General features: G+C 37.1%; 1 protein-coding gene across 4 annotated transcripts in view; it reads right to left on the bottom strand.

Annotated features, from left to right (window-relative positions):
• Positions 1 to 612: 612 nt before the first annotated feature.
• LOC135076927 (homeotic protein antennapedia-like) overlaps positions 613 to 25,422 on the bottom strand; it is a 211,692-nt gene continuing 186,882 nt past the window's right edge. For all 4 annotated transcript variants that reach the window (XM_063971447.1, XM_063971445.1, XM_063971446.1 and 1 more), the window contains 2 exons: positions 20,420 to 21,264; positions 613 to 3,241 (listed from right to left, as the gene is read on the bottom strand). In XM_063971447.1, coding sequence (XP_063827517.1) covers positions 2,991 to 3,241; positions 20,420 to 21,071 — 903 coding nt within the window. In that variant the 5' untranslated portion in view covers positions 21,072 to 21,264 and the 3' untranslated portion in view covers positions 613 to 2,990. The remainder of the gene's footprint in view (positions 3,242 to 20,419; positions 21,265 to 25,422) is intronic.

Raw genomic sequence — 25,422 nt, 5'->3', positions numbered from 1 at the left:
TCTTCACAAAGAACAAAAAATTAAATAGGAATTAAAATGGCCTAGCATGAAAAAATTATAAATTATAGGATAACGTCCTTGCCATATACGAAATTAGCGCCAAACTTCCTGCAGCGAAACAGACACGCCATTTAAAGTGCGTAATGGCGCCAATTTCGAACTTGTCAAATTCGCATTAGTTCTGACGAATAATGGCCGCCTTCAGCGCTGGTAGGGGATTATTAAAAACGCATTACTGGCTGGCCACACCTAGTATCGTGTTGGAACAGAAAAAAAACAAAAGTAATTTCGAGATTTGGACTAGGGTGGGGGCAATCACCCGTGTCTGACACGGAAGGAACCGCGCCTATCACGCGAATCATTATTTTGTCGTTAGGAACGTATTATAATAACGTTGTCTTGAGCCCGGCATGGAACGTTCTATTTATAGTACGTATCAAAGTTGTATTTGAAATGTCTTAACGTAAATATAAATGCAGATATCTTTGATTTTCACATTACAGCTTGTAGTTGTGTTTTCCTACTTACTTATAGCTAACAATCTTGATATTCAAAGCTTTAAGTAGTTTTACTTAGTTTTGTATGGGAGGCAAAATGAAAAATATCTCTAAATACAATCATTATGCTTTATTAATTTCATGTATTTATATATTTATGACAATATCGTCTCGCCTAACCTTATTAAGTTACTAATTATAGTTATATTTCATAAATTTTGAATCGATAGGACATAAATGGTAAATAAAATAATTCAAATTAGGTTTCCCATTTGTTTCTACAAACCTAATTTCAAAAATTCGAGGACAGTTCAGTAGACCTAACGATCGAAACTTAAATTTAATAATTTCGACATAAACCTAATCTGAATTTATAAGTCAAAAGTCGAGTTCCTATCTGGCAAGGGATCGTTTAGAATTTAGTTCACAAATTGCACTTGGTGTCAGCAAAACATATACAATGCGTGTACAAACTATACATCTTGGAACGCACATTACTCTTGACGGTTACATGACAAAACAATCCTTACTGCTATAAAAATATACAACACAAATATGTGATATTTGAGCAAAGTTAAAAATAATTAATCAATAATTAACAAAAATGCATCCCAGCCAGACAGCGATCGAGTAAACCACTTACCCAATGAAAGACAAGAAACAAATACACGTAAGCGAACGTAAATTAAGCGAATCAATAAATAAATATTGAATATTATCGACAATATACAATTATTACAATTTACATTTACTTAACGAACACAGCACAAAATTAAAAAGAAAAATATTTATAAAATGAAACCGGCTCACTGAGTTCTTAGAAAACATTCACTAGTTACAATCTAGTTGAAAAAATAATAATTTACAAATAGTTTACATTATTAAGAAAAACGTATAACGTGAATCCTGAAAATGTTCACCAACCTCACAATTTCACTCTTCAATTTAATAATATTCGTAATACTATCGTGTTACGAGTAAATATATTCAATGTACGATATCTCTTTTACGTATTTGGGTTCCATAGGCAATGATTTTATAAAAATACCTTTAGTAAACGGTGTCTGGTAGGACGACATTGGTGACGCGTCGTCTGCACCTTTACATAACTCTTTATTAAGTAAACATTAACAACCAGCAGTTTATCTCCTAGCTTTGGTATACTGTGTACATATAACCTCATACGTTCCGTAAAAGACTCAAATAAAGTATCAACTATTAAGATTCTCTGCACCTACAAAATTGAAGGTAACCTTTGTTTCATTACTATACATAGTCGTGAACGACTTATCCGACTACCGTCCCTTATGATTCCAAGTCCATGTTGTCTTTTAGATTTTCATCCCATTGAATGGCACTACATTCATTTTGTTCAAGATATAGAATTTTTATCAAAGATCATCGAAAACCACGACAATCATTTGTATCTAAATTATATGTTTCAATCTCGTAACATTTTACAATAATAATAATAGATTTCCTATGACGTTATTATCAGTATTAATTACGTATATGTGTCATCGAAAAATCGTATACATTGCACTTGTATAACTGGCCTTTCCAAAACTACAAATTATGTAGAATCATAATAGTAAAAATCAGATAAGTTTCACAAAATAAACACTCGTTATTCAGAATTTGAAACGCGAAAAATCGTTGTTTCACAAATTAATCTCAATTATATTATTCACACTAAAACAATTGTACATTACAAATTCTAAAATTATCATGTATGTACAGAATAGTATCTCGATAGCTTAATTAGAAATAAAACATCAAATATATTAAATAATAACAATATGGATACTAATTGCCTTCTTATCAATGGTTAATTATAAGAGGTCCTTATGGTTTTGTGAATCAAAATAATGAGAAATAAAAAAACTTTGTAGATTTTTGTACAAAGTGCTCAATAGAATTGAAACCATACTCTATTTGCATCATAATAAACAATACGACAAAAGGAACACAGATTTGGTAAAAAATATGTACTAAAAGTAAGTGAACGAATTTACATCAAGGGGCAAAGTGTGAAAGGAAAATTTATGTTAAGCACTTTGTCAAAAAAATTACATCATGGTTACCAATCATAAATTTCATAATCCAGAAGTTATCCAGCTATATAATCACATAAATGTTCATGCAGTTTACTAATTATTATATACTGCGTTTTTGGTAATTATTGGTATTGAGATTGTTCTATAAATTAATTTATACTTAACAACTGTAAAAATCTCTTCATCACACTATCATTACTCTTTATTCGTAATCACTAGGTTACGTATTAGTTATAATGTAATATTATCATGAAAAGTCCAACATACAATTTATACAAATTAAACTGTTCTAGTAACTCCGGTCTGATCGTTAGTTTCAGATTCACCATGACGCCGAAGCAACGCAACATCAACGATACGACGAAACTAAAATGGACACGGGAACGATTCGTTGAGGATTTGGATCGGTTCCTTTGCGGACCGCGGAGCTGGCCGGTTACTGCGGCGACGTCGGCGGGCTCATGTTGTCGGGCTCGTCTCCGGAGCCGGGCTCTCCTTTGGTCTTGTTCTCTTTCTTCCACTTCATGCGGCGGTTCTGGAACCAGATCTTGATCTGCCGCTCGGTGAGGCACAGCGCGTGCGCGATCTCGATCCGTCTCCTCCGCGTCAGGTACCGGTTGAAGTGGAACTCCTTTTCTAACTCCAGCGTCTGGTACCGCGTGTACGTCTGCCGGCCCCGCTTCCTCTCTGGAATGACATGAAAACAAATGTGAATAAACGAAAATAGAAAAACAAAACTTGTTCATTTCGTGAGGCAACCCTACGGGCCAGACGTTAAAAACTGCATAGGCATTTCTGATAAATGGTGGTTATTTGTAAACGGCGAACACTCCCGGCGGAGTTAATTGAAAATTGTTTTGAGCTTATCAATTTGTTAATTGTTTTTGCTTGTTGGGCATTTCTCTCGACTGTCGGTAGTTGCGATGTTTATGTAAAGCAGGGGTAGTAGTCAACTTAGTAATAAAAGAACTGTAATTGTTGAAAAATTGCTGTCGCTGTATAACTCGTTTAGTTCGGTCATAATGAAAAAGAACATTATAAGATGTATAACGACAGTTTAATAACAAATATCAACAGATAAAAGTAGCATCCCTGAATTATTCTTAGCTTCAAACTGCCCTTTAATGAGATGATCTTCGAGACGCAGAAGCTGATTGCTATGTTTATCTGGACGATGTTATTCCGAATGCACACGTATGAGGATATGTCATAAGCCGCGTCCGTACCCGTGCCCGAGCTGAGACGCGATTCGAACAGCTACCGGAGCCAATTAAAATAATTTAAGACGCCGCGGGCCTTTTTCATTTTGTAATCATTATTCTTCGGGGAAGATGCGAAGCCTATTATACACGGTTTAGAAGATGCTCTGAACTGTAATTTATTTGAATTAAAAAAAGACAAATTCGAAGTTGAAACTGCACGTCTCTTACGACTTGACTTAAGGAAATTAATCGATTATCGTGAGATGTCTGGACAAATATCGCAGAAGCTTAATTTGTAAGACTTTAAGTATTGCAATTATCTACAATCAACGGGAGTTAACGGTAGTGACAGTTGATAGAAATATTTGGACATTTTAATTGATTGATAGATTAAAGTGCGTTGATCTTCAATCTTTGCTAAATACGCAGAGGAATGGCTCAATTTGCTGTCATTTATATTGGAGTTAATCAGACTGGCTTCATTAACATTGTATGGAAGACATTAATAGACATGTCTACTCTGAATCTGTCTCACTGTTTCTTTTCGAACTTCGATTGGATTAAACAAACAAATATAAAGACTGCTTATACAAAAGCAAGTTTATACAGTCAACATTACGTAGAGTGTACTCCAATAGAAATAGAACAGTTGAAAATGAACTTTTGCAAGCAACAAAGCCAAAGTTAGTTGATTATTTTCAACTGAAACACGCAAAACGACTTGCCGTACAAGATAAACACGCAAACTTCGAAGAAATACAAACACGGAGTGGGGATTACATTGCGAATAACGCTGTTTCTTCGAACGGCAATATTCATAAGCTCGAAAAAAGGAAAAAAGTTGTGGCCGATGACAAACTGAACGTTTTGTTGCCGTTTGTGATTGTAACAAATGCGGTGGTGAATGTAACGTCATTGACGTAGATAGCCTTTGACCGGTTGGGATCGTTTCTTTTTTCTGGAAGAAACGTGAAATAGGAGTCCATTGGGTACAGCGGGCTTGGCTGTTGCAACGGATTCAAAATTATTGGCCACTTGTTGCTCGCGAAATTGATAACAGCCTCATCGCCTGCGCTCGGTTTTGGGACGCATTCAAGAATGCAGACGGCATTGTTCAATGAACATTCGGTACGGATTCGGATGTTATGAATCATAATATTGTTCGGTGTTCCCATGTTTGGAGAGACACCCCTAAAGTTTGTTTTCGATAGCAATAGTTGGGTGAAGCACTGCTTATGACGCTTCTATGTTGTATTAAAAGCCACTGTAGATTATTAATATACCTCTAACACTCTTATCGACATTGGTTCCTGAATTTAGCTAATTACTCTAAAAATTAGATCTGTCTGAACTTCAGGTCTACATTGGCTCAATAAAAATCATTTCGGGTATAATTTGGTCGTGCAGGACTGAAGCATGTCATTGAAAAGGAATCTCACTTTACCCAAATGTTCTTCAAAAATCTTCCATAACACCGAAAATTTTGAAATAAACTCAGCTAGCCATCTCATAAAATCCCCTTCTGAGGCTTTATATATTACACTGGCGTATATATTACGCTGGCGGTTTCATCGCGCTCTCAGATGCATAAAACATGATCCCGCCGTCAGATTTAAACGTACGTAATAAGAGCATTAAGGGGACAACGTTGGAGACGCTCGCATCTTAGGTTAGGTATTGCTATTAAATGTTTTTAGGTCAGATATAAATATGTACGGCGTTTATTAGCCCCGGACAAACGGGCGGGCGCTCTGCTTTCGCTTGTTTTAATTAGGTTGATGAGTTTTGCTTAATCACTTTCTTGGGAGGAAATAGCTGTAGGTGCTCTTTTGTATTGTTTCTGAGAGCTAGCTAGATTGTTAAGACATTAAATTCCAATAAGTTTTGTAAATTCGAAGATTAGCTATTGAAAATAAAATAAATCATCCATAAAAATCAAATCAAAACTTTTTAGGTAACTTTTTCCAAAATATTATCATAATCAAATCCAAATATGTAGTAAATATGAAACTATTGTTTTACCACCTAAAACAATGTGTGATAATTCTAGTACTTAATAGCTTAGATTACTATATTTAGTCTAATCCCTAATCACGCGATCGCAGCCCTATCCGTCTCTACCAAGGTCAAACCAGACCGGCGTCCGAACCGCGTCGTTCGCCCGCCCGTCTACAATCCCGGATCTTCAACCAAAATCGCAGCTTTAGTAGCGTCGGGCGCAGCGCTGCATGTGTCGGCGGGGCCGCCATAAATCATCGGGGGAGGGCACAGAATCGGGCCCGGCTTACTTTCGCGGGACGCGGTGTGGACACGCGCGCTATCGCGTTTTGTTATTGGAACGTTTTTTGCATCAGTGTTAAGCTGGATAGGAACTAATCCATGTATCTCATCTAGATTTTTTATAATAAAGATTAAGAAACTTGTGGCATTTGTTTTATTTAAAACTTTCAATAAGATGTCACTTACGTATGTACGTTTCAATTGCTAATCTCTAGAGAAAAACTTTAGATTATGTTAAATACATTGCTTTTAAGAACTTTTCATTGCACGAGAAATTTCTCCTTTAGTGTTATTCTGCAGATGACGACTCATGCATGAGGCTAATACTGTAGTATCTTAAGAATAGGGTCTATTTTTCATTAAAAATTAATAGTCTGGTGTACTGTCGACTGTACACAGAAGCTATCCGATGACTTTAAGAGACTCGAATTTGTAACAAGACCGTATGTTACACCTCATTATAAATATCGTCAGCATCAGCCACGTGTATTGAGCAACAACTGGGAGCATTCAACAATCGTCGAAACTAATCTTCTTAGACCTAAAGGTCGGACTACATTTATCTGGATAGAAGGCGTGCTAAAATATTGAGCAAGCTCCGAGCTACTATCTTGGATCGCATTTGTACTGATTACCAACGCGATAGGGCCCATGCACACGGCTGAAAGGGTCCCGGACACGAGTCTGTTTGCACACCGCACCGTGTGAACGTGGCTTAAGTTTTGTTTAGTCACCTTCGAGCACGACTACAAATAATCCGAGGCAGGTAAGTAATCTGTAACTGTCCTAATGTAGCAAATATGATACATTGGTGTATGTTAGTTTAGAAAGTGAATCGATTTGAAGCAAATAATAAGCAATGTGTTGTAATAATAAGTTTGTAACGTTGTAAATATACTTCTGAGGATGTGGTGATGGTCATGGGTTCGAGTCTCACCTGAGGCATTCTTTTTCAAGTCAAATGTCAAACGCCTATGGCGGGTCATAAAGTAAGATACCAAGGTTGTGACCTCTGTTATTATTATCCAAAAACTATCTTAAACTCATGTCAGTGCACTATGCTAACTTCGTAGTTCAAGTAACCTGAGCCTTATTCTTTGAACCGAAGAAGTTGATTAAGAAACGAGGTCATGGAAAGAGCTAAACCCGATCTTTACAAAGTATTGATTACTGATTCAACTACTCAGCAGCTCACTTTGATTTTCTACTTAGGTAGGCATTAAGGTTCTTAAGATCCACGTCTCTATCAAAACCATTCAGCAACGGAATTACAACTTACGATGTTCATAAATATTCCAAACATCAACCAAAAAAGGCAATATTACAAAATTCGAACGCCAAAAAGTCCGATCTACACACGCGTTAAAATGTAATAACCGTCAGCGTCCGCGCACGCCTAAATACCGAATTCATCAACGGATGACAAGTGAAAAGAGCTTTTAATTTAATTCGTTGCGGTATCGCGCGGTACACGAAAAAATACTGCAACAGCTTGAAGCGATATCGACAATCCATAATTCATGTCCTACAATTTCATACATTTCAACGCGGGCGTACCCACATATTCTCTCGCTCACCTCCAAACGAAACGTGACCTTATCATTGGGGTGCAAAAGCCCTTTTTAGCTTACATTGGGTGTTTATTTAAGTTTTTTTGATTCGAACCGGCCACTCAGTGTATTGCAACATCGTACACGATATCAAACGGGTATTCATATTAATGCAATTTCTCTTAAACGCTTGCACGTCGTAAATAAAATTGGTGGTTTCCGACGGTCTCGTACCAAAGCTAAAGGTCGGTCCATCGTAATGAGTTTAATTGATATTTAAATTACGGAATAATAAATATACCTCAAGTGTTTGATAGCTTTATTTATGTACCACGATTTAATATGCTTGCTTTTTGCTGTAGAAATTAATAAAATATTTGTAAGGCGCCAGATAAAATCGAGAATAAGAAGTCGTAATACATAATATCTAGGTGTAAATATGGACTTAAATCTACTGAAAATTAAAGCATCGATCATGCAATTCGTAAAAAAGCACACATACGTACGTCATTTCAAAGCTAATATTAAAGAAGCATTGTCAAAGAAGAAGACCGTATTGTGTGACATTTTAATCTCAATGACCATGTTATATGTCTTATCTCTATCGTTACATAACATAACTATAAGAACGAAACCACAAAAACGCTGCTGGAAAACTGATGACAATGTAATGGCCGCAAGGGCCAGCACAATTTAAAGACCCGAAGGGCCACAGTATAAATACGTCACAGTATGACTAAACCAGATTCCTTATAGTAAGTGAAAACTATACTGAGTAATGAAAATATGGGTTAAGGAGGCTTTGCGACTCATTTTATAGAGGAAAAACGAAATTCAATTTTTAATATTCGAACCAATCGAGGGATTAAATTAAAACTTTTCTTGAGTGGGACGTCGGACGATAGCAATCACTGGCATCTTATCTACTTGTATTAAGTGCCATTTTGCAATGTAGAGTTTTGTGTCATACGGGTCTAGATCTGTCTAATTAAAAATATTTTGTTTGTTTTTCTTTTTATTTTTTCCCAGTCAGGTTATTGTATAAAGAAGATGGGTCACGTCTTGAGTGAGTAAAAAAAGTAAATCAATCTTAGACTCTAATTAATTATTGGGCGATTTCGTGGAAGTAGTTATACTGGTTTAAGTTCCACATACTGTGGTGCGTCACATAGTAATTTGTTGGCATTGATAACATAAAGAACTGCGATGGATGACACACGCGAACCCATAATTACGGCCACCATACATGATTAATGTAAATATGCTCATTACAAGACCATGTGTGTGAACTGTTATGTTTTCGTTCATATATTTTTAGACTATGTTTAATTTTTATTTTGTGGAATTGATACATACCTATCCAGTCGAAGGCAATTTTTTGTTTGTACGCGGAAAAACACCTATGTTTTTAGCGGGGCGTTGGAAGTTTGTATGAAAATTAGGACTTTCATACAAAATTCCAACTGATGTCTAAACCCTATAAGGAACTTGTTGTAGTTTCTGAGGTTTGTATGAGTGGTATTTATTTTATTTCAGTTTAAAAAGTTATTATAATTTATAGTTCAATACCAGACAGTATTCATAAAAACAACTTTTCATATTACTAATTAGTGTACACCTCTTTGTCCAAATGGCATTCGCAGAATATATCATGTTTAATGGACCTAAAATAAATGTAGCTAAAGATAACCACTCGCTTTCGCAACCACGCATCTTACAAATTAGGTGCCAAGTACTTATTAATTATGTTTAATAAATTTCCCGTCCGAAACGTACGTAAACGTTATTCCGAATCCATTTCGAATTCGTCGGGCAGCGATTGTTGTTCGATGCTTATCAAATAATTACACTTCAGATCGATCAAACACAGAAAAGGAAACCAGGGAGCGGAACTAAACGGAAAACAAAAAAAACACGAAAAAACATGGCCGGCTTTCATGCTCTGATATACCATTAATCATTCCAGTGGTCTGGGCGGGCTCGCTATATGTAACTATTACAACATAGCCATATGCCTAATGACTTTTTCCGTACACATACCATTATATAAAACACTTTACTAACCCAATTTTCGACACAATTTCTGATAGAGACATTGGGAGAAAGCTGTTTTCTTTAGCGCTCTGATTTAGTTCCTAGTCTTGGAAGAGTACCAAAAAAATACACGCCAGTTACAACCTCGACTTTACGACCTAAGGCATGGGATTGCTAATATCTTTAACAAACATTTGCTAGTTGAAATACTGCCAGAAACAAAGTCGACAAATCATACAACACGAAATAACCATATTGCGAAACCGTCGTTCTTTTGTTTCATATTTCGGTCTCATGACCGTAACATTTACGCGGACGGACAGAACGTTTCTCTTTTCATTTCCAGTTGATGAAAAGGCCGTGTAAGCATTCGCATTATTACTCACATAGGAATTATATCATTCAAATCCGGCCGGATCTCAAAAAGAATTTATATCGTGAACCAACGCCATCAGTCAGTGTTGTGTCGACGCTGATACGCGTCGTGTTTCGCATCCAAATGGAATGTTATTCACAAAACTCCGCTTTGGTGTACGCCAAAAATTACGCGGCCCGACCGGGATTGAACGAAATTCCGCCCGCAAAAAAGGTGTCAAATGAAATATTCAAATATATTTTAATATAATTCATGCGGCGGGCGTTTCATTTCTCTCCCTCGTAATGGAATGCTAAATTTTCGGGCGAACAAAAAATATATATTAATGCGCGTACCTAATAGCTTATACAAACTCGTTTGTTGGGTATTGTTGTGCACAATGGGTGCCATAACTCCGCGTCGCAGTCAGCCGCTCGGTGACGTCTTTGTTAGGCGCAGCTTTGTGCGCCGCGCGGCTCCGCCTGTCGACACGGCCCTATCGCTACTCCTGCTGAGCCGCCACCGATCTCCCAGTACAATACCTACACGACCTGGCAACGAATACTGCCCCAGGTTCACAAATTCGCAACTTAGTACGCCATTACAACATCGATATCAATAGCACCATTAACGAAATTAAAACTTCCAATTAAAGCCATCATTTCTGAAATATTAAAACACAAACAGGCATTGCTTTTACAGAAATGAAAGCCCTCCCTACACGGAGGCTAATTACCAGTTTTGTTCGGGCCATTACTATAATTTGCAGCAGGAAAAGCACGAATGAATATTTGAGAAGGCGATAGAAAGTGAGTAATTGCGTCGGATCACGAAGTGAAAAGTTATGAAAGGTGCCGGGCGGGCGATTTTTCAACGCCACGGCGAAAATCTTAATGAAAATATTCAATCACGGGGTACGCTGTGACCTAACATACTGGGAGGGCAATCAGAAAAATAAAAGTTGTGGGTAAAAATTCATCTCGACATAATACCGGGCGCGGATCGCATTAGAGCGCCAAGATGAGTCTCGCCGCGGGACGCGAGCCCCAGGGGGCGCCCCCCAAAAGCCGAGAGGGGCGGTCTCCGCTCCAGAGAATATTTGACATGGGTCTGGCAGATAGACAGGCCGGTCATGTGTGATCCCGGCCAGGAAACGGGGGCTTTTTTCCGCTTCTCTATCGACGAGGCTACTCCCTACGCATAAGTAGATATAAAGATACGTTATGATTTATGTCCCACTCGCACATGTGTACGCGTCATGCGACGCCTTTGTGCCGAAATAATGATACGAGGTTTAATCATTAATGACTGAATGATTGTACCGCTTCAATATGCGCCCATTTTGGCCGTAATTGTAATGTAGAGTAGCGCTTCCGAGGGCACGGTAATTCGGTTGACCAATTAGTGGTTATTACATTAATGTTATGGATCCATTTCAATTTGGGATACAAAAATGGAATTTTAATACCACATAATAAGTGCGGCTCCATCGGCTTAGCGGTCAAAGTTTGATTGGCGTTCTATCCTGGCATTTAATTAATGTGGGGCAAGCTAACGTAACCTCGGGTGAGAAAGGAAAGGGGAATAAGCGCGAAAGGGATATAAGATCTCGGAGAATGTTGCCAGTTAATTGGACGCAACTTACTTTCAAAGTAAAAGTACGTAGTTCGGGAAATTATTGGTCTGAACTTATAGCGACTTGAGGGTTGAGACGAGCAACTCCCTTTGGGGTAATTGATAAGACTAATTTAATTGAGATAGGCTGTTTCGATATCATTAGTGGATAGCTCAGAAAATCGTATCAAGTTAAATTACCTTATGATAGAATATTACTCGTATTGGTTAGGACTAATATCTTGTATGCCCCATTTTTCATTCACTGTCCAATCCTCTGTAAACTTCTTGGTAAATTAAAAAGACACTCGTATAATCTTCATACAAAGTACCAAGATGCATGAAACAAAATAATTATTTTCGATGTAGAGCTTGTTACTTTTTGTGTAATTAATTAATAATTTCGATTGCTAAAAAAAATATTAAAGTATTTTTACACTCATTCAGTGTGCCATTGTGACCTGCCCTAAAAAGGGTCTACATAGGTAGGCATTAGTAGGTACCTACTAATAAAGAATTTGAATTTGTAATTATTTTACACCAAATAAAAAATCTGCCAATTTCAAGGTAAAAAACATAGGTAGTGTGGGCAACCCCAAAACACACTCAAAACTACGATCACGTCTGCACACAGTGTCGATGTGTGCGTCCAATGACTGAGCGATCGCGCGTGAGTTGGTGTGCGTGACTCAATGCCAGACAAATATTAATGGGATTGGTCTTTTGGATGTGGGTGTATGTAATTATAACATGGTAATGGTTTTTTAATAAGCTCCCAACTTTTTGTTGCCCTTATTTTTTTTTTGTCGTAATCTACTCCGGATTGTGGTTTAGATTATATTGTATCCTAGTTTTTTGGATGAACATGAGTTTTTTGCATAACTTTTTATTATAACGAATGCTAAATATAGATCTTTTGCTTGTTTATGATACTCGTAATCTTCTTTACAATTTCGTAGGTGTTATGAATGAAGTACCTGATTATGATAATGAAGTTAATATTTTAGCATACTTAAAATATAAATCAGTCCAACTAAATCTATTTAAGAATACAATAATTATAAGTAAACTAGATAAGTAATAACTTGATGAATATTAGACTACAATAACGTTAAGTAAACTAGATAATAAAAATAGATAATGTAATTATAAACCAGAAATTTTACTTATCCACACACATAACATTAGTCTATTTAAGACACTATTTAAATTGTCTCTACATTCAAAGATTTAGTCATTACGATGTATTCTCCATAAACAGTACACAAAAAGACTCCTAAAATAATATCAGCCGAGCAAAAACATTCGTCAAAGTCAATCCGAGGGGCGAACAGGAAGCCACTACGGAATTAGAAATTTTATTTTTGTACCACCCCCCAAAGAAATGTTTATGCAAATAATAAACGTGTAAATAGGGGAAGTTGGTATCTGTAACACAATGAAAACGATCGCTTTTTGTCGGTAACGGAAAATTAATGTTTTCTTTTTAAATAACCTTTTTATAGGCGGCCAGTATTTTTAAAAACTCAATTAAGTGATAATTTTCTTATAATGATTATTTTTAGATGGCCAGTGCTTTTTAAAAGTACTTATGAGTGATAGAAAAACAAAATAAAAAGTTTAATTTTCTTTTTTCAGGTGGCCAGTAGGTACCTTACACGTGTAGGTGAACGTGTACTTACTTAAATATTTTGTCTCAATTAATTGTACACAAATGATATAAAGCTGCTTTTTCCTATGTTTCTTACGTCACATATGACGTAAGATGCTATGAGAAAATTGCTAAAGTTGAGTTCTCAATCCCAGTTCAACCTGATAATCGAAACAGTCCGTAAAGTCAAAAAGTAATAGCAATAAAGCTTTACACAAGTCTTCCTTGCTACCAAATTCATTACACACATTGCAAATGACGTAAACAATCACCGGAGAAAAATCGCCACGTTATTAATTGTAACGGAAAATTCTATAGGGAAAAGTAGATGAGTACCCTGAATGATCGGAACCCTAATCTAGTGATGCATTCGCGCCTTTGTCCCGCCTCGATATCGGCAATCGAGCATCGATCAAGCGCCGACTCGACACGCAACAAAAGAACTTATCGGCGAAGCCAGTAATCACTACATTTTATCGAGAAAGGTGAAAAAATCGAATCCCAGAGCGTTTTATTCGAATGAAAGGAGTGTTTACAGTTTTAGGTTGCGGAAAAGACAGAGTAAGTTCAAAACATAGTAAGATTTTCTAATAAAAAAAATACATAAAGTTGTAAGCTACTAAGTATAAACCAACAACAGGGGGGGCATTAGCTCGATCTCCAATAAGGAAAATGAATATTTTGTAAAAACTTTTTTTGAAAAAAAAAACTGCAATAATCAAAATATTTTTTCGTAGCTACGACGTAGTTGCTACGAATATTAACTTATTGCAAAGCATTAAAGTAGGACGTAAAGTGCAGTAACTGATGTAAATAATCATAATTATCACGTTTTACACATATTTACGTTGATTTACATTCTTAAACCCCACAATATTACTGATAATCAATCTGAAACAGGATTTTTACAATCTTGGGCCTATTTTGCATCAATTTCTTAAGAGCTTTAGAGATAAACTCCGAAGGTAACAAGTAAACTCTAGCAGTAATTGACGAAATTATCATAATTATCCGTCTTACACGTGTGTTGATTTACATATTTGTACCTCACAGCTAGAGCAGTATAAGGACGGCTCTACAATAGGCTAGTTTCCTAAAAAAAAACTTTGAGTCCGTCAATGACATTAAAAAAAAATGTTGGACACCTATATTTTTGTCAATCCAACAAGTAATTACAAAGTTGTGATGCGTTGAAGTTCCGCGTGACGTCACAAAGTGCTACACTTTTAAGCACGCCTTAACTTCACGGGCCTCTTCCTTTGAAATTTGGCGCGCTTTATCTCTTTCAATTTTCATTAGTTTGAAAAATTGAAAAAATACGTGTCGAGTATTTTTGGATAAGTTAATTACTGACGGACTAAATTGAAACTCTTGCTTTATATCCAAAAAATATCCCTAGCATTTTCATCTCATCTCAAACATCCAAACCTGCAATTTCCCTCCAAAGAAACTAAACCACGAAAAACAAAATCGTTTACCGCTGACTTATTTCACGTCCCTTTCAGCGAATCAGTGGCTGGCGCTTACAAATATACCTATTCAATCATCGGGCCAACAAAAGCCTCCGCGATATCTGTACAATGAAACGTAACCTAGCGCATTGTGCGAGGGGCGGCATTATATTCCCGTTCCCACCTCTATCGAGCCTACCTCGGACCTGCCAGGTCTATCTTTCTGTGTCGTTAGACAAGCTATATCAAAGGTAAATGAATTTGAACGCGGATTAATGTGACGTCATGTTGGGGAATAGTCTGTTTTGGTTAATTCAGGTTAGAGTTTAAGAGTGGATTTAAGAGCAGAGTGTCTAAAGAGAATGAATCTTTTCAGAAGTGTTTTGTGGTAAATAAACTCTACATGATTCCAGTTATAGGCTGTTTCAGCTGCCGTAATCTTTAGACAAATTGATGAACAGAAACACAAAGACACTAATAAGTATGTATGAGAGAGTTCGGTATATTGTACCGCCGGATAAATTGTACCACCCTCATATTTCGTAAAGTATTTATTGAATGTCTGTAATTGCAACACTCAGCGATACACAACTAAAATCAATTAATATCGGCCATGTGGTTTTTGTCGTGACAACAAACACGTGTGTTTTATTTTGAAAAGTATTTTTTCATTGTTTTCAAGTAACTTTTGACAATACATGTTTAGTTTGTAATTTTGTTAAATTTAATCACAGGGTTTTTCTAATATATTATTTAGAAGCGTAAATTAGTGTGGATTACAATTATTTGAAACATTTTTCGGTATTTATAAGCTATATTTTTTACCGATTTTTTAAAAGCACTATCACCTAGTCGGCTAAATTGTACCACATCAAGTTGTATGGAACTTTACCAAAGGATTTTGATTTTTTTTTAGTAAATCATATTTTGAAGTTAAAATAGCGTAGTTATGTTTGACTAACAATAAATGAAAGCAAAAGACTGGCAAAGTAGATTAGGTACAAGTGTGCGTTACGATAATTGGAATTACAAAATTTGTACTCAAAATCGTGATAACGTGTAAAACAATATCGATTGTCTGTGTTATTAACTACTGTTCCTTTTCGTTTCCTAATTTGTTAAGAATGTATCGTATAATATTTTGCCATAGTTTTTTTATAGGCTTGAAATTTATTGAAATCCAATTTAGTAACCCTGTGGTACAAATTATCGAACCGGTTGGCTAAATTGGACCGAAGCTCTGAACTCGTACTTTGTTGATTTGTGCTAAATATACAACAATCATGTTAATTAATACTTATGAAATAGTAAGTTGAATAATGTAGCTTTTATTATATACCATGGACATTAGCAAAAACAAAAGAAAACTATGTGTAAAATGGGATTGAAAAAAACTGGTCCAAATTAGCGGACTCTCCCTTAAATAATATTATGAAATCTGTCATTAAGTAGATATCTTAGGTCTCGCTTAGACTCATCTTCCAACTGGTCTTGTTCCACCATACCTTTGAACCATATTGGTTCGAATGTTGAGTATATATTTTTTAGTTTTTCTGACACGAGTTTTAAAATACTCATAACTTCCTATCAACAATACCTAGGACACATTAGTCATGGCGGAGTGGTGAGTTAACTAATGATGAAGATTTAATTAAATAATGAAGAATATTTCTAAATCAAATTACACAGGTACACAGATCATAAATATCAAAAGTAATGGTCTACGCATCATCACGATTCTTTCAGAAACAATATTCAGATTTAATTGGCTGAATAAACATGTAATCAACTAGACTGATGGTGAAACGTGGCACCGTCTATTTCTCTTGGCAAAATGTTTTGTCTATCTGCATAGCTTTGACTGGTAATGATGTCATTATTATTAAAAAACAAGTGCAAAGATAATAATTTAAAAAAATCTTTATCTTACATAATGTATTTCTTGTAATTTATCACTTTTTACAGCGTTTTTTTTACGTAAAATAGACCTTGAACAAATGACTCAAGATTCCACGTGAAATGGATCAAACGAATTGGAACAACCAAAATATATTTATAGTCTACTCGTAAGAATCTTGTATATGCCTTAAAACTGACCCATCGACGCTCATTAAAGTAATCTATAATACATTCATTATGTCTATAAATGATTGTGACGAACTCTAGACTAATTTTTCTCAATTAATAAGTAACTTTAGTAAAGAAAACACGATACCTAGTGAGTAGCTAGCTTAACTTATCGTAGTTTTAAACTACGACGTAAGCTCTTTAATACACTTACGACGTATAGCTCATATACATACACAATAAACATATAACACCATGTATTTACCTACTTCATCCCAGCATTACATGTGGTGAGTAGGTGTAAGTTTACAGTGATTAATGATTCGTCTGTTCAAACAGGCGTTCTATTTTCAAACAAAACACAAGCGAAGCTGCCATTGGTCGATTTTTTCAATATGGCAACCGATTTTCGAAGATTAATGAAAGATCGACTTGAAGATACCATGAGAGGAGCTCGAGTATAGCTACTGCTCGGATGAAGTGGCCAGCATTTTTCATACGCTAACAACGTATTTAGGAGTATTTAGTCAAGTGATTGCCTCGTCTTTTATGAAAGCACTTGAAAGGGTGTACTGGCTGCTAAACGTCTATCAGCATAGTTAACTAGCGTAGTTCATGAAGAACTGTTTCAATTCTTTGATTTACGAATTAAATGGTATGAATAATCTTACTTAAATTTATTAATTTCTGTTATTAGAATCTTTAAATTATAAAGAGCTTTCTTTGTGAGTCGTTATTTGTGTAAACAAGCGTTTTATTATGTTAAGCGACTAGAGAATAGGTAAACATGATACATTTTTTTATCTACAACGCGGAAGCTCTTGGCCTGTATTTCACCTGATGGTAAGTGACGATCAGGCCGAAGGTGGAAGCGAGCTTCACCCGGAATCCTCAACCACGGAGACTGGCTATCTTACCTCTAACTGCCGGAACACAACAATGCTGTTAACATTGTTGTTATGGCGACAAACTTATGTAAGATGGTGGTAGCTAGCCAGGCGGACTTGGAACATTTCTTTTCATTAGTCCGTCATAAATGCTCATGACTCTGGATATTACCTAATGGTCATGCTCATCACACTAAAATGTCATCAACAAGATTCAAACCTGCTATCACAGCTAGCCTTTTGTAGCTTACTCGTGATGGTACGGTACGGACGATGTCACGTTGACTGGTGTCTATACCATCAAAGAAATCGCAAATCTGCTAACAAACTACAGTCATAGTACCAGTATGTATTCTGCTATAGTCATAAACTGAAATAAACACACTAACTACATCACACGACCACCCAGCCTCGATATTAATTAACTGGCAGTCGGTGCAGCTAAGTCAAATTTGGCACATCTTATCGTCTGGCAGATAAGGGTTATGACACGGGTTCATCGTCGCCAGAACTTGGTAGGCGGATTGGCTGCCCTATGTACCGATAGCAGAGAAATTGCAAACGATTTATGAATACCTATTTCTTTTGACCTTTTCAGCCTTTAGCTCAGCTCAGCTCTACGACTAACCACTAAAAGCCAAAGCAGGACATTCGTAAAAAAGTTTTAATTTCGAAATCATTTCGCTCCGATATTTTTTGTTTAAGTATAGTTACTTTGCTCGGTAGGCCAAATCCTCCATTTGCCTCTGGTAAATTAGAGAGAGTCGCGTTGTGCTCCTGCAGTGGAGACTAATAAATGACTGATGATGATGATGATGACTATCCTCTGTGAAACGAGCTCGTACGTATGCCTGGCTGCAACAAGGTAACTACGACACAACTTTACTGAAAGCCCGAAAATTCGGTTGCGCTGATAACATTGAGTAGCATTTGCTAACATGTTCTGCCTGTATTGCCAATAATAAATCACTGGTTATTCGCTATCACCGCATACCAATAAACACCAGATACTAAATCTGTTATTGCAAATTAAGTTTTATGACCTGAATGCCGGATGTGATGTTTCAAAACATTTTAAAATATCATAACTTTATTACATTTATTTTGTCATCCAGTATATCTAATATTTGCAAGTGTTTATCGCATTTATAATCTAATTTGTCAAAATACCGAAGACACGTTTATTGGTTGTCAAAAGTTCTAACGTCGAATTAGCATTCTCTGACAGCCTAGTCCATAATTTTTGTTTAAATTTTATAGCTGACTGATAATTTTATTGGTTTAAATTATTCAATTTATTTGAAATTTTGTCGCTGACGCTACCAATCTACTTGTCAGTGGAGTTTCCGTTATCTGCGACAGCAGTTAATGAATAAAGGCCCGTTCATCTTAACTTCTGAGTATTCAATTTTGCTTCGTTGAACTTAGTTTAAATATTAATTATTTAATGATTTTCGAGTAGCTCTTATTTATGATATTTTGAACTTATTATCATGAATGATAATACTTTTTACCGTTTTGTAGATTTCATGTGTGGCACAGAAAGTGTAGATGGGATTGGTCGAGTTGTGTGGAGGATTATGATAATTTGGCATATTAAATAAAACCCTACAAATTGATTCATCAATGAAAATCCTGAGCTTTTGGGTTATATTTTCTTAATTTACATAATAAAAACTGTAGAACAATTAATAAGATAAAATTATCACCTTCTTTCGCGAAGATTTCTTGTGAATATTACCTACTCGCGTTCAACTAACACTGCGATAGAACTAACTTACTCGAAAAGTGAGTTCAAAGAGAACCGACGTAAAAATCACTAAAGCGAAGCGCAACCACAAACTAAACTTAAACTTGGAAATTCCAGCGTTTGAATGATCTCAATTACAATGGAATCCTTAAATCAGGCAAGACCCCATAAATTAGATCTCAGACAAATTCAAAAACAGTAGGAGACGGTAGCCGAGTAGAGGGCGCTTTGTTCGCGGGAGCGTCAGCAAAACAGAAGGTGAGCGCTTTTGTGCTGGAGTTGTAAATTTTATGAAAAGTGAAATTCCTTTTGAATGCCTCTTCGGCCCATAAATAATACCCGAATAGAAGGAAGCCTATTGTTTCCAGCGTATTGTTTCATCAATGAGCACGTGGGGCGAAAGTGTTTTTGCGAATGACCTTTTTGCTACCTGTACTTGTAACATTGTGCATTATTCTATCAAAAACACGGTTTTACTTTCAATTTTCAAAGAATACTTCGAATTCTTCGCTGATTTTCAACAAAGACACTTTTTTCTAGGTCTTTGCAAATTAACTGTCAGCAATTCTATTACTTTGGGAATTTTAAAAGGCTCTTCGAATTTACTCTTAATGGAATTTGAGAATAGCATACATAATTATTTAAAAAGTCTTATTTATTATTTGATGCAATCTTCTAGTCATTTTGGTTTTGGGGTTACATTAATAGGTACTTATTCTTACAAAATATCTCTTCACTAATCATAAAACCTACATAATGACAGGGCAATCGGGATATTAAGAAGTTTTTAATATCAAAAGGTTAACTTATTGTACCTAACATGCAATTTTAATATCGTTATGTTTTCGCTATATGCCCATGTTACAAAGAAATGTCTTTGGGTGAATTCTTCAGCATCTAACAGGTCCATGTCTTATTGGAAATAATCGTAAAAGAGATAAGTTACGACCTTTTGTAGTTACGACTGAATGTCACAAATAATAAACCACTAGGCTAGTAATAAGTAATAGAAAATGATCCTTACCGAATTGACTTCTCATCCAGGGGTATAGTGGACTGGGCAGCGACGCGTTGGTGTTGGGCGGCGGCTGCTGCGGGGGCGGCTGCTGCGCGTGCATGGACTGCTGATGCATGGGCGGCATCTGCGTCTGGTGCTGCATGTCGTCCACCGGGTACATGAGGTGCTGCTGATGCGGCACGTGCGGCACCATGTGCTGCTGCGCGTGCATATGGTGCGGCATCTGCTGCGCCTGCTCCAGCGGCGGGCTGCCCGGCACCCCACCAGCCGTCGCCGCCGCCGCCTGCAGCTTACACGACGTATACACCGCCGGCGCCGGCGGCTGGTGCCCGTTCGGCCCGTACCCGTCCGACTTCGGACCCATGTGACCCATCTGCGACGGACTGTCAGGCCGGTACCCGTTCTGCTCCATCTGCTGGTAGTAGCCCAGCCGGTCGTAGGGCGGGAACCGCGGGTAGGGCATGCCCGGCGCCGGCTGCGCGGGGTAGTGGTGCTGCGCCGGCCGCAGCTGCTGCTCGCAGCCGTCCATCTCGTGGCCCTGCTGCGGCACGGCGCCGTAGTGCGCGTGCGCCTGCTGGTGCTCGTGCCCGCCGTTGCGCATGTCCGGCATGTAGGCGTTGGAGAAGTACGTCATGTTATCGCAGCTGTTGGCGCTCATCGCGGGCCCGCAGCCCGCGCGGCTCGCGTCCGTATCTTCCGTCGCAGCTTCTCGGCCCGAGGGCCGACACTATCACTGTTCAGTTCACAACACGGACACTTGGGATTCCATTCACTACACGGCGGCGCTTGAACTCACTGGACGCTCACGCGGTGCCAAGGGACGGTATCTTCTCATCGGTTCCTCGGTGAATCTGAAAAGAAAGGTTATTGCACTTAGTCGGGCTATAATTAAATTATTTATCAATCACGTATACGTGGCCCTCATCGATCGAATGTTTGTTTTGGCCGGCCTGCGGATTGTTGCGCCAGAGTCATCGCGCGCCGCCGACCTGACGGCCGACACAGAATGACATGTGTCCTGGAGCCGGGACACACACGTAGTCATAAAGTTCATATGTTCTGAGTAAACCGCCTATTAGCGACAACCTGTCTGCGATAGGGCCCGTCGCCGCAGATAACTAAGCGGCACATTCTTCAGTTCGGAATCCGTCTTTGTCTGACAGGAGGACGGAGGTCTTCAGAAGCGAGACGGGGAGATAAAATAGCGGCACGTATCGCCCGACATGTGGCTGACCCGGTGTCATACCCTTGACGTTTCCCAGCAGTTGATGGAGCATGAGTGACAACCGCGGCCGGCCGGTATGACTTTGCGCGGACGTTAATTTGTGCGCGGAGAGACGAGTGCCACGGAGCCGAGGTGTTATCGTCAGATCTCGGTGTATAAGTTTTAAAGTAGACAATTTATTGCGTACTTAATGCGACAGCTACTAGAATTCACGAAACAAAGTAGCGGTGAGCTGAGAAAAAATAATGGTGTAAAAAAATAGGACTTTAGCATTTTGACAACATCTAAACGTTTGTTGCTTACGATTCTAGTCTACTGCGTAGTTTCCTCGAGGATCGAATGAGGGAGTCTGGAGACGTTTGTTCAAAGTCACGTCGATGTGTATTCGCCATGGTCTATTAAATTCATATTTAGAGTAAAAAATCTGTACGGCTGTACATGCCCGCCCCTCGGTGCTATTTACAGCCAAAAGGCAAGCTTCATTAGCGACAGTTAATGATGGCGGCGTTTCTGGAGACAATATGCCCTTACAGATGCTACTGTTTGTTGAGACGAGCTTTATGTGGGAAAATATTTCGACTACCAAATCATAAAAGCAACATTTTCTATTTAAATTATTAGTCACTTACAAGTAACTATGCTTAATGCATTATTGTCATTGCTATGAAAATTGTACGAAAACAAAAGTGAAATGAATAAAATACCGATCGAGATTGGTGTGAACATTTCACAAGTCTAAACATTCATTGCGAATGTAATTAAATCGGAAGCAAGCGGCCAGAACTCAATGCGTATTACCAGCATTACGTTAGATTGATATGCAAAACGTCCGCTCTTATGTGTTGGCAGTAAGAGCGAGAATGCAACGGCATCAAACATTTATTAATACGACCCATACTTACTGGATACAATTGAAAGGCACGCTTGGAAAATTTGCATGTTGAGGGATGGACAATTTAAATTTACGATTCCGTTTCCCCTCTACGTGGTGCGACCCTCGCATTTTTTTAATTTTCAATTTCCATTTGCATTCCACCAACTAGTACAATAGGTATGGAGATGAACAGTAATTTATTAGATTTGTTTACATTTGATTTTCTGTGTTGGGTATCTGTTCAAGATTTTCAAGTTGTATTAAAAGTTAGGATTTTAATAGCACGGTAGCATTAAACTAATTCAATTTTCTCCAAGTGTGGCATGACTCCAAGTGAGACGGTTCATCCGGAACATCTTTGCTTTTAAAGTTTTAAACTAAAGTTCGTAAAAAGAGACCTGATCAACCGATTTTCTTCTAGACATAGCGCTGGCTTACAATGGCTCGCTCTCGATGTAATATCATAGTTACAGTTTTAATTTGTGATCCACGTAACCGGCCGTGTTCTAAGCGGCAATTAAGGCGATACGATCTATTCGGACGGTTCAAGGAACATGTCTTTAACTGACCGCTGTTGAAATTAACAGCCTCACGTGCTTTTGATAATTTGATAACAGTACGCACGTTTGATTTATATCCCGTGAGTCACCTTTATTCTCATGCCCTTGCCACGGAAATTCTGTGTAAAGTCAAGTAATTAACTGGACAAAAAAGAGGTTAACCGAGCTGGACAGATTAATCTTACGAAAGCGGTGGACGTGTTATATGAATTCTTAGAAGCAGTGTAAAAGGTTTTCTATGAGAATCAAGCCTTGATGAGGAAACTTCATTACTTAAATTTTCTAACCAGTTTAAATAAATCCAACAACAAAGCTATTTATACGTCTCACAAACGTGTCTCGTGAACAATTTTTAAAGTGACTCAGACTAAACTGAAATAATCTAGTTGTGATTTTTACAGAATCTAAGATTTTCTATCAAACACGTCTGAATGAAAACATAAAGATGTCACTTGACGACTGATTTATCTCTCAAATTCTCGAACACACAGCTTAGACTCTCCATTGACTGTTACATATGTAAATCATTCGTAATCGTTACTATTAGGTGAAAACGCCGCGAAAAATAGTCCACAACACGGTGGGGACCAAAATAAATCAAACAAGAAGACTCTAATAGATTTAAGGACTAAATTAAAAAGAAAATTAATAATATTCCGCAAGCTACAGTCGGTAGCTGTTAATCAAAATGATGATCAAAGAACTTATTTTGGGAATTTCCCAGCGTGTGAATTTATCATTTCTACTATTTGTCAATTAGAGTTCTATTGTGGGATCGCAAAGTAGTTCTGATTTATTCCCACTGTATCGTTTTGGTGAGATATTAAAAGATACTTCTCTAATACAAACGCTTTTCATATGTTCCACGCTTTTACATTGTGTCTTAATAAATTTTCATAGGTGCAATAAATTTTGGGACGCTGAATACTGTTTCGAGATTATGTGGATACTAAATAATCATATTATTTTCTGTTAATTTTGTATACTATATCTTGCACTTCACTATCTTTTCATTCTTTTTGTGAGGTCAATGATTCCTAGCACGTGTTTGAAATTTTTTTCTTGAGCTTTTGCAGTTCTATTTTTTTTAACGTTTGGGCATTCCTACTTATATTTTTGATTAATAATAATGTAATTTTCTTCTTTTACAGTAAATTCAGAAGTAGAGCATCTGGCTTTACAGCGGAAGACATCAAAGGATAATTACGAGGTGACATCACACAAAGACCGCCAGGACTCTACGTAAGTCACCTTCATCTTGTGTCAAGTTTCAAAACAGTGCATAATTAATCTTTGCTTGATTTATTTTATTTAATTTATAAAGGATTGAAGTATATTTTCATAGTAAATTCTCTTCGACTGTGGTCTAAGAAAGACAGATATTATTTTATTTTTTATAACAACGAACGATAATAGAGTTTATAATTTTAAATTACATATTTTGTTCTTTAGGTATTAATAGAATTATACATAGAGCTTTATCAGTCATGCTGACCTGTGTAATTACGAGTAGTCTTTTACATTTACATTTAATAAATCTATATTTTTTATCATCATCATCATCATCATCATCACAGCCACAGGACGTCCACCGCTTAACATAGGCCTCCCCCGATGTATTTTTTTATAATTTTCATAAAATATCAACTAACAGTTAAAGTTCTGTAATAAATAAGAAGTTGGCACTTGTAAGCGATTAATTTATATTTTTGATTAATTTGATCATTTCAAATGAATAAATAAATGACACAATGCTTTGGTACCGAGATAATTCATCTAAAAAGCGCAAAAAGTTTTCACTTCTCTTGATCTACCTCTAGAAAAAAACATAGAAAGATACCGTCATAGATGCCGCCGTGGGTTCGACTCCCAGTGCATCCATTATAGCGGGCAACTCATTAATATGATCGCGCGGTTCTTAGATCTGTCCTGTCCGTTCGCATTAATTAGGCAGGCACCTTGTATTAATTTTATAAGTCTGTCGCGGAACAATGTAGTGTAATTTAGCTGTGTCATGTATTCGAGTTTTAAAATGTAATTAGTTTTCATTAGTTATTAGATAATCACAATCTTTATTTGTCTAAGCTTAGAATCGTTTCATAGCGAATTCATTTTTCATTTTAAAATTCAAAAATAACTGTGAACTTATGAAGTAGGTAAGTAAAAGGTTGTTATTTTTACTTAGATTGTGGGGTATTTCGCCAAAAATGGTCAACTTTGCCTAATTTCCTTGGTACGAAATATATTTTTGTTTTTAACTATTTTTAGTTTCCCATTGTATTAAGTAGCAAAAACTAAGCTAATATATCTAAAAGGGGTGTCATAATTCCTTTTAGAAACAAAGTTATAA

This window comes from Ostrinia nubilalis, chromosome 12, assembly GCF_963855985.1.
Source record: "Ostrinia nubilalis chromosome 12, ilOstNubi1.1, whole genome shotgun sequence".
Taxonomy (NCBI): Eukaryota; Metazoa; Arthropoda; class Insecta; order Lepidoptera; family Crambidae; genus Ostrinia; species Ostrinia nubilalis.
The sequence above is the reverse complement of the archived record's forward strand: the minus strand, read 5'-3'. Positions and strand labels throughout refer to the sequence as shown.